This window comes from Antechinus flavipes, chromosome 3 (assembly GCF_016432865.1).
Source record: "Antechinus flavipes isolate AdamAnt ecotype Samford, QLD, Australia chromosome 3, AdamAnt_v2, whole genome shotgun sequence".
Lineage (NCBI taxonomy): Eukaryota > Metazoa > Chordata > Mammalia > Dasyuromorphia > Dasyuridae > Antechinus > Antechinus flavipes.
The window spans coordinates 560749632-560763162 of record NC_067400.1 but is presented as its reverse complement, the minus strand read 5'-3'; the positions used below and the strand labels follow the sequence as shown (position 1 = coordinate 560763162).

General features: G+C 35.3%; 1 protein-coding gene across 4 annotated transcripts in view; it reads right to left on the bottom strand.

Annotated features, from left to right (window-relative positions):
* Positions 1–12739, bottom strand: part of ZMYM4 (zinc finger MYM-type containing 4) — a 122053-nt gene extending 109314 nt beyond the window's left edge. For 3 of the 4 annotated variants that reach the window (XM_051987653.1, XM_051987655.1, XM_051987654.1), the window contains exon 1: positions 12582–12734. In XM_051987653.1, the coding sequence (XP_051843613.1) occupies positions 12582–12623 (42 nt within the window). In that variant the 5' untranslated portion in view covers positions 12624–12734. Of the gene's footprint in view, positions 1–12581 lie in introns of all 4 variants that reach the window. The other variant, XM_051987656.1, reaches the window with a different exon arrangement.
* Between the last annotated feature and the right edge of the window lie 792 nt (positions 12740–13531).

Sequence of the window (13531 nt, the reverse complement as noted above, 5' to 3'; positions counted from 1 at the left end):
AATAAGAACAATATTATATAAACAACTTTGAAAGATTTAGAAATTGGAATCAATATGTAGTGATAGGGACAGCTAGGTGGCACAGTGATTATTACAGCACCAGTCCTGAAGTCAGGAGGACCTGAGTTCAAATCTGACCTCAGACACTTAACATTTCCTATCTGTGTGATCCTGGGCAAGTCACTTAACCCCAACTGCATCAGCAAAAAAAACAGACAAACAAATAAATAGAATACATAATGACAAACTACAATTCCTCCTGATATCAAAAAGTTGAGCTCAGTTCAGTGCAAACTAAGACCTTGCTTGGACTTGGCCAAAAAAATAATTTGTTTTGCTTGATTATGTCAGGTGCTTCCTCTCCTGACCCCACCCCTTTTGTTTCTTTAACTGGGAGAATAAAAGCTTTGGGGGAAGAGAACAGGGATTTTAAAACAAACTAAAATTTCATTTTTTTTATTTATTATAGCTTTTTATTTACAAGTTATATGCATGGGTAATTTTACAGCATTGACAACTGCCAAACTTTTGTTCTAATTTTCCCCTTCCTTCCCCCCCCCCCATTCCTCCAGACGGCAGGTTGATCAATACATGTTAAATATGTTAAAATATAAATTAAATACAATATTAGTATACATGTCCAAACTTACTAAAATTTCATTTTAAAAGAGATCATTACTAACTTTGGAGAGAGTAGTTTCAAATGATGAGGTCAGAAGACTTTTAAAAAGAGTTGAGAGGTAATTGTTAGAAGTAATTATTAGAGACTCTTCTGAAGGGATTTTAGCCAAAAGGAGGAGAAATATAGGATAGCAAATGAAGATGGAAAACACATCCAATGAGGGGTTTTTGAGGATAGAAAGATATGGACATGTTTATTGGCAGCAGATGGGAGAAACTAAGTAAAGACAAAACAGTAGGGATGATAAGAGGGGTCAATCTGCTAGAGAAGATGAGATAGAATATGATCACTTGGGCATGTTGAAGGGGTTGCCTTGGCAAAAAGGGCCACCTTTCCACGTGAATCAGAAGTGAAAGTGAAGGTGGAAGTGGAGATGGAGGCAGAAGGCAACATGGTAATGTGAGAAGAGATTTTTTACTGAAATATGAGGCAAGGGGGGGGAAGAAGGGGAAAAATTGGAACACAAGTTTTTGCAAGACTCAATGTTGAAAAATTATCCTAGAATGTTTTGAAAATAAAAAGCTTCAATAAAAAAATTAAAAAGAAAAAAAATTGAAAGAAATATGAGGCAAATTTCTCTGCTGAGACTAAAGGGGAGAAGAAAAGGTGTGACATGGTTGAGCAGGATGAAAAAGTACAAAAAAGTAGCTGTGGTGAGAATGGATAGTTAGTTAATTAAGAAGATGAAAAGACCTGCCTTGCTACACAGAGAAGTTCCAGTTGAGATTATGTAGTATTAATTTGGAGTGGGTTCAATTAATATGCTGGATTTGTTGGGTTTTTTTTAAATTTCCTACAGCTTCAGTCTATAGCATAGAAGAATGAATAAAGAGCAATACACAGTGAGAATAATCCAAGGCTAGGATTATGAAGAGCAAGGTCTTAAACTAGGTTAATGGGGCATGGAACTCAGTACAGAATTGAAATGCTTCCCCAAGGAGCAAGGATGAAAAAGGGAGTGAGCCAGTGCAAGATGATGGTGGCCTGGAAGAGAAATGAGGAGTGGAGGAATTGGATATCACAGTAAAGTTGAAAAATATTTGGAGTAACAAGGCAGAAAGAAAAGGTGAATGACATATTATGACCAGGAATTTCAAAGATTATATATATATATATATATATATATATATATATATATATATATATATATATATATATAGAACATTTCTGGTGTGATTGACAAGATTAAAGATATGTGTAGCTATGGTATTGGTGAGGAAAAAACAAGTCATGGGAAATAATTTGAGGAACTGGGAAAATAAAGAGTATTGTATGTATGTTGAAGTCCCTTATCATGAAGGAAAGAATAAGGGTTGAGTGTTCTGGATTTTTATTGACAACCACTACCAGAATTTAACTGGATGATATATATGGATAGAACCTCAAAGAACAGAAAGGTTACTGAGTGATGAAAGTAAGAGGAAAAGTCTGAGAATGGCAATAGGGAACAAAGTATTAGCCTAGTTCTCCACCACAATAGTATGAGTGCAAATGAAATCATTGAGTGTTGTAAAGAGAGGACAAGGAAATTATCAACAGCAGAGAGTCAGATCTCAGTGATGCAAAAAGATGGAGGACTTAGGAAAAGGTTTAAGATGAAATCCAGTTTGTTACCTATGGAATAGGAAATCAAAAGAAAACAATGGAAGAGCCAGATAACTTAAAAGTAGAAGTTTAGAATAAGTTCCTTGAGGATAGGGGCCATATTTCTGCTTTTCTTACTATCCTTGGCACTTGTATAGCCCCTTAAACATAGTAAGTTGCTTAATGCTTTTTCACCAACAATTATGGGTACTTCATTTTTTAAAAAGAAAATGGTACATTCTGAAGCTATGTCCAGAAGAAAGTAACCAACATCAGAATAATGTAGCACATAATACTCAAAGATCAATTGAAAGAACTAGATGTTTGGTTTTTTAAAATCCTGAAGAGGAGGGAGGAGAGAGGAATGATAAAGAAATTTATGTTGACTTCAAGTATTCTGAGAGATGTCAGTAACAGAACAATGAACTGTCTATAGCAGACTTAAGAGTAGAATGGTATTTAAAGAGGAAGATTTAAGGTTGAGTTAAGGAGAAACCACCTAACAAAACTGTGGTGTTCTTCTTTTTCTAAAATATGATCGTTCTCTATGAGCAGGTTTCTTGGGGAGGTTTTCTGGAGCTAGCCTTAGTTTCAGTTCCAAGTAATAATCACTCCAAAATGTAGCCAGGTGTTAAAAGTTCAAATCTTTTATTTTCTCTTCCAAAATAGCCCAGTTAGTTTTCTTAGAGGCCTATCTCCCTCCTTGGTTCCAAGAGCTCTTGCAGCTTGTCCTTTGCCTCTGCTTTCTTCAGCTTCCAGCTCTCTCTGAATCTTTCTCCAATTCTTCTCAACTGATGCCTCCACTCACTCCTGGCTCTCAATCTCTCAGAGTGCTCTTTGTTCCTGAGAGCTTCTTGCTTATATGCTGTACACCGAGTACACACCAATCATTATATCACTGGGAAACCATTATTTGTTGTAGGATTAAATCAATTCTAAACTAGATTTAAACATTGTATCCTCAATTACACTTAGTACCTTGTTTCAAGTTCTGGCCCATAATATCACCTTGTAGGATCAGATCAATCACATTGAACGATGCTAAATTAGATAATTATTGTCTCTATCAATTCTAATGACTTAACACTTTGTAAGGATTCCAACACAAAACTATCCAAACAGCCTGATGGTTCAACAACCTTGGACATCATATTCTTTCCCCTCCAAAAGCTGGACACTATAGTAATCTTCCTGAAGTAGCAACTTCTTTATTATCCCTCCTCAATACCTCCCTCTTAGGAGTCCTTAAATGGTTTAGTGATCAAGGATCTAGAATTATTGGAAAGAAGGTCTCAAGAGGTAGTCTGATCTAAACTCTTCATTTGACAAGTGAGGAAACTAAAATCCAAGAGTTTTTTAAATGATTTGTCTACCACCAAACATAAAGGTAGGACACACACACATGTGCACATGAGCCTGTGATTTGAAATCAGGGCCTTTTTGACTCAAATTCCAATGACCTTTTATGAACAATCCAATCATCCATCAGGATTAACTATCCTAATTCCATCAAAGTCATATTGCCTACTGAATAAGTATGAAGATTATTCCTTCTCATTGATTCAAAGTTGTCTTATTTTGAAGAATGTTTTACATAATAATGGTCTAATATATTATATGATCAAAGGATAGAATTTTCATTCCATGATAATGTAAATGAAAAATTGATATAAGATTTTTTAAAACAAAATTTCAGCAAAAAAAAAATTGATTTTCTGCTATCAAACATGCAGAGGTATATTTTGTAATTAAAATACTATCAGACTTTTATAAAATACCTTCTTAAAAATATTTTAATGTCATTTATTTTTAGAATTCTTTTTTTCTTTAATATTTTCTTTTTCCAAATACATGCAAAGAGTTTTCAACATTCACCTTTCAAAATTTTGTGCTCCAAATTTTTCTCCCTCTTCCCCATTCCCTTTCCCTAGATAGAAAGCAATCCAGCAGGTTAAACATGTGCAATTCTTCTAAACATATTTCTATATTCATCATACTGCACAAGAAAAATCAGATCAAAAGAGGAATAAACGTGAGAAAACAAAAACAAAAACACAAGCAAACAACAAAAATGTGAAAATATTATGCAGTCTTCATCGCTCTCTCTGGATATGGATGGCTCTTTCCATCACAAGTCTTTCAGTATTGCCTTGAATCACTGCTGAAAAGAGCCAAGTTAATCATAGCTGATTATCATATTATCTTGTTGATCTGTACAATATTCTCATTTCTGCTCATTTCACTCAGCAACAGTTCATACAAGTCTTTCTAGGCTTTTCTAAAATCAGCCTGCTAATCATTTCTTATAGAAAAATAATATTCCATAACATTCATACACCATAACTAATTCAGCCAATTCCCAACTGATGAGTATACACGCAATTTCCAGTTCCTTGCCATTACAAAGAGGGCTGCCATAAACATTTTTGCACATTTTATCATCTCTTTGGAATACGAATCCAGTAGAGATATTGCTGAATTAAAGGACATACAGTTTTATAACCTTTTGGGCAGAATTCCAAATTAGGTTTTTCTTTTTACATTTCAAGTTCAAATTTTCTCCCTCCCAACCATAGTGAGAAGATAAGCAACATACAAGTGATACCATATGAAACATATTTTCAAATTTTCAAGAAAAATTCAAGAAAAAAGAGATGAGAAAGTAATACTTCAATGTGTACACAAGAGTTCTTCAATTCTCTCTCTGAAAGTGAAGAGCAGTTTTTCATCATGGGTCCTTTAGAATCATCTTGATTGTATCACATTGATCAATATAACCAAGTCTTTCACAGTTTATCATCATTACAACATTGTTGTTACTGTGCACAATTCTCCCGATTTTCCTCATAACACTTTGTATCAGCTCATATAGTTCTTGCCATGTTTTTCTGAAACAACCTTCTTTGTCATTTCTTACAGCACCATAATACTCCATAATAATCATATATCATAACAAGCCATTTCCAACTGATGAATATCCCTTTTTTTTCTTTAAAAAGTATAAATATTGGATTCTAATATGGGCTTATCAACTAATTTGGTACATGACTTTTCATTTCTTTGGAACTTATGGTTTCTCATGTGAAAAACGAGAAGATTGAGACTAGATGACTATTAAAGTTTCTGTTAGCCCTAAAATTGTTTTGTAATGAATCTATAATCGTTAAAAATAAGTACAATTAATTCTCTTTATGGGCTAGATGGTAGTGGACAGAACACTGACCTTGAAGTCAGGAGGATCCAAGTTTAAAGCCATCCTCAGATACTTAATATTTCCTAGCTGTATGACCCTGAGTAAGTCACTTAACCTCAATTGCCTCAGCAAAAAAATAAATAAAATTCTCTAAGAACTGAAACATTAAATAGTCTGGATAAGACAAAAAAAAATGTACATAATCTGAGAATCTACATAAAAACAAAACTAGTAGTTTGGTTAAGATATGAAGATATGATTACCAAAAAATTAATTAATCTGGTTATTTTATTCAATTGGCTAATACAGCTAAACCTAATACATCTTTGATATCACTTTTTCCAATTTTGCAGATTATATTTCATTCATTCTTACTCAAGTCTTATCGAAATACTTTCATAAATTTACCTATGTAGGTCTATCCACTATCTTCACCTGACATTGTAGATATACTAATTAAGCAAAGGGACTATCCATAGGTCAGCCTTCAAGCTTATTGAATTCACTGCTAATAATCATAAAACTTTCACAGCAAATATATTCATTAAATGATGCACCATTATTTGATATTATGGAGACATTATTCCTAGGTACTAATAGCAAACTAACTCTTTTTCAGCAATTTTATGATGGTTTTGGTACCAAATGTCAATAATCTATCACAATTAACAACTCTACTTCAGACAATTTATAAAAGTTCTACTACTTACTGGATAGATATGAAGACTCTTCTTTCTAAATGATTACCTTTCCTGATACTATATTTTTAAAGAACTAATTAACATTAGGCAGCAATACCAGTACTATCAAAACTGGGAGGGAAAGGAAGCTTTATTGAATGAAGTCTCACAAATAAAGTGTTCATTAGGATTAGAAGAGTTCATAGAGCTTGGCACAACTAATGACTTTGTGTGTGACTTTTTTCAAGACATTTAAGAATCTCTAAATTAAGAAAAGTAGGCAAATATTTTGACTAAACTTAGCTGTGAATCATGGAGTTCTACAGTCTTTGACAAACTGAAATTGAAGATCAATCAAAAGTTTACAGAGAGATAAAAAGTGAACGACAATAGGCTCCAACAAGTTATAACAAAATAAATTAAGCCAAAAAATACATGAGTGGAGGAAAAAAAAGATGGGTTAATCATATCACGACTATTTGGTACAAGGACCAACATGAAACTACTGAAAAAAATGTTAATTGTCTAGAAGCACCCAGGAATTATACCTCCAACATACCAAAGACTGTGAATCATTTAATAAATATTTACTATTAAAATTTTATGTTTATTAACAGTAAATTGGTAGAAATAACATTTAGACTCAAACACTATATTAGGTAAACCAAAAACAGAAAAGGTCTATCTAAAAGATTGTCATTTACAATCTGCCACTGATCTTATGCCAATCAAATACTGGATTTGGCAGATGGGAAAATCTCAACCACAGATCCCAATTCTCCTATTATCAAGAACCTATCACAGACTTCACAGAGCTAATCAGCTCTTTGCTTTAACAAGAATGTTCTAAGATGGCACAAAGTATGTTAGTCAAAAGATATGACAACAAGCACAACACTGAAAAGGACTAATTGTGTGTTGCTACAAAAAGCAATAAGACAATAAGAAACTAAATTCCAATAAAGGCAGAAGACACTCAAATATGATCTATCAAAAGTGATTGTTCCTTCACAGACAGGTAAATATAATTCCAGAAAGACTGTATAGCATCCTCCAAAGGATCATCTTTCTAAACAGAACACTCACCTTAATATTGTGTGCTATACACTGGCTGAGAATACAAAAAGAAAAGATAGTTCCTGATAAGGAGATTATAAGCAATATCTATTAAATACCACCTACTTTTTTAATACATGTGAAAAGTCTATGATTTTCAATGGCACATTAGTAGTGGTACTCTTATCTTACAATAGACCAGCCTTGCAATATATACTGTTAGTTTTCCAATATCATATAACTGTTATGAGATACATCCAGAATTATAATAAGCTGGACCCAAAATTAGAAAGACCTCATTCAAATCCTAACTCTGAGAAATATTATATGGTCTTGGGCAAATCACTTAATGCTCAAGTTAATTTCCCCAGAATTCTATAAATTGCAGAACAAGTGTCACTTGGTATTTGAAATATATGTATATATATATTTGTGTATATAATAGATCCAATACTGGATATTATATTTTAATAATATATTAACATAATATATAATATATCAATGTTATATCTTAATATAATGTTGACATATAATTTATAAAGTAACATGCAATAGTGACAATAATAACGTGTTAAGTAGCACTTATATAGCACTTTGAGACTAGCAGAACATTTTAGAAATATTATCTCATTTTATCCTCACAACAATCTTTTTAAAAGGTGAAAACCTTATTGGGTAAATGAAATGAGTAATACAGTTACTTATTTGCTTGTCTTGGATCATACTATCCCTATGCCTGAAATGCCCTTCATTTTTAGCTCCCCCCCCCCATGTCCAGCTGTTAAAATCTTATTTTTCAAGGTACAACGCAATTGTCACTTCTATAAAACTATCTCTGATCTTCTGCAAAGATATTTTTTATTCAGACCACAAAAGCTCTTTCTCATAAACACTTATATTCCAGATTATAATTGTTACATTGTTCACCATAGCATATTTATAATATATTTATATTATATATATTTACTATTTAGTTATTAAATATTTGTATATATTAGATGAGGGCAGAAAATATATTTTAATTATCTGCTTTGCTTTCTGAACTGCGCCATATAAGGTACTATATGTAAGCTTGCTGAATCATCTCAACTTTAAAAGCAATAGCTTCTTTTGTAGGAATTAAAATAGTATTTCCTTTGTGTAAATTAATTTAATCTAAGTAAGGTTTGAATTTGAAAAAACTGCATTTGAAAATTTGAAAAAGAAAAAATCAAATTTCTTTTACAGAATGTAAAAAGAAATATTAGAGAACCAACTACTCAAAATATTAAATTATAATGCTGACTTCACTGAAAGCTTTAAAAATTAAAACTTTCAAAATGTAAAGATGTAAAAGTTGTAAAGAGAAAAGTAAAAAGCTTAAAATATACACATGTATAGTTAAAACAACTAACTCCAGAATATGTATTTTTTTTAAGGTGAAGAAAATGGAAGCATTTTGTTTACCCCGCTAACTATAAAAACATCCCCAAATATTCATTAACTTGTTAATTTGAGATACTTGTGAAAGCAGAGAAACAATCAACTTGGAAAATAAAATAACTTTTATATATTTATAATTTATTATATATGGGCTAATTATACCAGAAAATTGAACTATATACACGAATAAATCCTTTTTAAAATCAAGAATAATCTAATAAATTCCATGGTCTAAATTAAGAAATCCTGTAGCAATAATGGATTTGTACAGATAAACAATGTTCTATCAATACAAATCCTTTGACTTATACTGTACATTTTATCTAAATGCTAACTTTACTAGTACCATGCAATAATTGAGCTAACACTAACCATTAATAGAAAAGAATATCTCAAATATTAAATGGGAAGCAAGATCTTCCAAACATGAATGAGATTTATTGCTCCAAAGACTCACAAGATGGATTAACATAGCAGTCCAAGGTGTTCCAAAATTTGAAAAAGGACGCATGAGGAATCTTTAGAGTGGATTGGTAAAATAAGGTATCAGCATGAATCCTATAACCAAAACTACATCCTCTATATGGATTCAAAAGGATACTATTCAAAAAGTAAGGCTTAGAGAAAACCCAAATTCCAAAGATGAGGACTTTGAACTTGGGTCTATATATACTCAACACCATCAGATTGAGTAATCCTTTCCTACCAAAAAAATCAATCAATACCTATTGAACGTATGTTGTTAAATGGCAATCTGCTAAGCCCTGAAAGCCAAAAAATAGTATAAGATATGGCAGTATGGCAGATTAGAAAGAAAATAAACTGGATTTTTGGATTCATAAGATCTATACAAGAATTTTAAGAATTATAACTCCCATACTTAACTACTCTCAATCTTACTTTGCTCATCTATAAAATCTGGTTAATCTTGTACTGCCTACTCCACAGTGTTACAGTGAGAAAAGTAATGTGTAAACATTTGAAAACATTAAGGATATAAATATAAATATATATATATGTATGTATATATGTATGTATGAAGGTATACATATGTAATTTGGTAACACTTACTAAGTAATAATACAATGTAACTCGATAAATCAAGTCAAGGGTTTGGGATTTGGGTTCAAATCACAACTCTGTTATTAACAACCCAGATGGGTGTATACAAGTAACCTTCCTGAGCCTTAGTTTTCTCAGCTATAAAGAATTGAACTACATAATCTATAAGATTTTTTTCTAAGTTTAAGACCTATGATCTTGAAATCTATTTGCTAATTTGGAAATATAGAGATTATACACTATTTCATAGAGCAAATACCACTCTGCAAACAAACCATAACTATGTAAATATCAATTCAAATTCTTATTGTAGACAATACCACATTATAATTACAGGTTCATATTAAGAGCAGAGTTTCTATATATTATTATCTAATCATCATCTATTAAATGGATTAGTTTTTTTTAGTGCCTAATAACAGATACAATAATATTTTAATCATCTCTAATACAGCATGGATACATTAATGTAGAATTGCAATTCTCCTATGCCTCAGTATAAAGGATTCACAAATGGATTTGGCAAAAACAAAAATTTGTTCATCTACCTACCAGTAATGAAGATCCACAAACTTATCAAGATTGGTCCTTGGAGACCAAAAATATACTATTCCTGTATCTGACCTCTAAATTCTCCATGGCTGTCAAACAAGAAAGAGGCTGTATTCCTCTGAACAGGGTCAACTTGATGTCAAGAATGGTCAAAGGATCAAAGACTTAGAGCTAAAAGGGATCCACAGAAAAACATCTAGTTCAACTCCCTCACTTTACACATTAGGAAACTAAAACCCACAGAGGTTATGTGACTTGTTCAAGTTGAAGGCATTAGCATAGCAAATATCTATATTATTATTTTAAAATCACAGTTCTTAATCTCTTTAGGCTTCAGTGTTCCTATCTTTAAAATGAGGCAATTTGACTATTCTTTTTACCTTTATGTTCTATCATTCTAATAATTGGTAGTTCAAAATGTATAAGAGATGATGGATACAATAGCAATGACTTTACTACAACCACCTATTCAAATGTGAAATTAAAGACTGAATGAATATAGAAGTTGAATTACCTACTCCCTGACAAACAGGCAATTTTCCTCTAACATAGAAGGGAAACTAAGCAAAGGAAACTCACACTTGTTGTGGAAAGATAACCTCAATCTCCAGTGCCATAATTCTGGCATCTTTTAAAAGCATTAAAATCAATTTAAAACAAAGAAACATTCATAATCTATGAAAGATTTTGTTTTAAGTCTAAATTGCTAACTAACCTTTTACATAAGTGTAGAATAGAAAATATCACAGGAATAACAATTTTAATCAATTTTATGTATCCAACTCCTATTAGTGAGCATTACAAATCTAAAGAGGTACTTTACCTTGAGTTTCTCAGTTGCTGAAAATATATTTGGAAAACTTCTTGGGAAAAGTATTATAATCCCCCCAGCTATCTTATACCATCATTCCTGTAAAATGAAGATCCAAGTTTAAACCCATTCATAACTTTGAAAAACCAATCAGTACTCAAAAGTTCTCATCACTGCATTTTATATGCAAATTCATCATGCTCTGCACCTCTTTCCAACCTTATAGAAAAAAGATCGTTAAGGACCTCAATTTTTTGCCTACCTATGAACAAGGGGGGCTTCAAAAGTAGTAACTAACATCTGTAGACATTTACAAGAAATAATATATACATGTAAAGATGTAGAGAAAAAACACAAGAAAACATTTACCATTATCACAGAATGCACACGTAAAATGCTTACAGCATCCTTGATTTTATTTTTCATTGATGGGCATTGTAGAAATGCCATCTTTTTATTCAATAGATCCAATTCTTCTTCTTAGGAAATATTTATTAGTGCTCAGTCGTCTACCAAGTAATAAGAGTAAAGTGAGTGTTTTTTTTAATTGCTGAGTATCTTACACAATAATATTTTTTTCAATTTGAAGGGGAAAACTGAGAATCAAATAAAAGTTCTGAGGAGAACTTTAACAAGACATTCAGTTACACAGGCACAGAAGTGGTTCTCTAGAGGAGGTGGACCACATCCTTGAAATGTCAGAATTTATGTCATACTTTCAATATTCTCAACTAGAAACAAAAAAACTCAGTATTTTTAATTGTAATGGCAAAAAAGTAGCCTTCAGACGACAAAACCTGACACTTAACCTCCACTTCTTTCTAGGTAGCGACACATCGTACCCTTCATATCAATAAAAGCGGGGGAGGGGTTTAAAAGGGGGCAGGACGGACAAACAATGAATTAATGTTTTTCTGACAAAACGGTTCTCCAATTAACTCTAACTAGAAAGCCTCCAAGCTCCTCCTTTCTCCTAACAACTCAGGCCTTACAGGGTTTTCAAAAGCACTGATTTTCTACATAAGGAAAATACAAATTTGGCGACTCCCCCTCGAACCCATCGTCACCCCACTAAGCGACCACCGCACAAGTACACTCCACCTCGCCCCGAGATAATCTAGTCTACCACTCCACAAGAGGCCAAAGAGTTGAGACCAACTACCCCTCCCTCACGGCAGATCTTTGTCCCACCTGCCTAAGAGTCACTTTCCCCACCCCATCCAGGACGGAGTCGCCCCTCCTCCTTTGCCCTGCCTGGGGGTTCCTCGATTAACACATCTCTTTCTGGAACCTCCTACTCCAAGACAGGGATCCTCCATGTGGGGGCCCCTTTCCCGCCCCCCAACATACACTCGGGGTGGGGGGTTTCTTGGGTCAGCTCCTCCTCCTCCTCCTCCCTTTGCGCCTCTCCTGGGACTCCCCCTCCCCGTCCCCTAGTCTTGCGGGGACCTCCCGTGCCGCGCGACCCTCCACCCGTCCCGAGTGCGCGCTTCCTCACTCCCCCGCTAGTACCCCGACCCCCGAGCTCACCTCACCTACCCTCTTTCGGGGGCCGGGCTCCTCTGCCTCTCGCTCCGCCATGTTGGGCCCCAGAGGAGGCGCCGCTCGGTGCGGCTCCCGCTCCGGCTCCGACTCCGGGCCGCGGCGACCCCCGGGCTGGTGGTCTGCCCCTGCCCTGGTCCAGCCCTGCCCACCCTTCCCCACGGCTCCCGCCGCCGCCCCCCCTCGGCCCTCCCCGGCACACGCACCGGCGCCTCGATGCTGCCCTCCCCGGGCCGGGCCTCACCTCTCCTCCCTCAAATGGGGAGGGGGCGGGTCCCGCACACTGAGGGAAGGTGGCGGGGTGTTTGACTCCCCAGCTTGGGGAGAAGAGGCAGGACGGGGTGCAGGGAAAGGACGCGGGGAGCCCGGGACTCGGGGGGTTAATGGTGTCTAATGGGCCCGGGGTGGAGGATTATTTTCTGTCGGAGAAATTCCTCCGCCTGCCCCCTTCTTAAAGCGGTCACCAAACGAGCCTCTTGCGCGGGCCTTCACTGCGCTTGCGCGCAGCGCCTGCGTACTGCCAGCCCCTCCCTCCTTTCCCATCACTCCACCCCTTCTAGGCATGCGCAGTGAGAAAGCTTGGGTAGGCCAAACCCCTGGAGCCCTCTAGCTACCAGCTGCTGCTCCCTCCACTGAGTTATGGCTGCCCTTTTAAAGGCCCTATGACCCAATTTTAAAATGAGGGGTAGAGGGATATAGAAGTGAGACCTGAGAAGGGGTATAAGGCCTGGTGAATGGGGGTCTTGAGACCTACTATGCCCACTTTTTTTTGCCATGGTGGCCACCAAGATGATTGCACCTAGCCAGGTCTAATGGAAGACTCGAGGAGTTAGAACCCTAATAGGGTTAGAGGCACTTCAGCCTTATACCCTCATTTCATAGAAGGGGAAACTGAGGCTCAGCCAACAGGATTTGCCCCAAATCACAAAATGAGTGAAAGGGCGGAG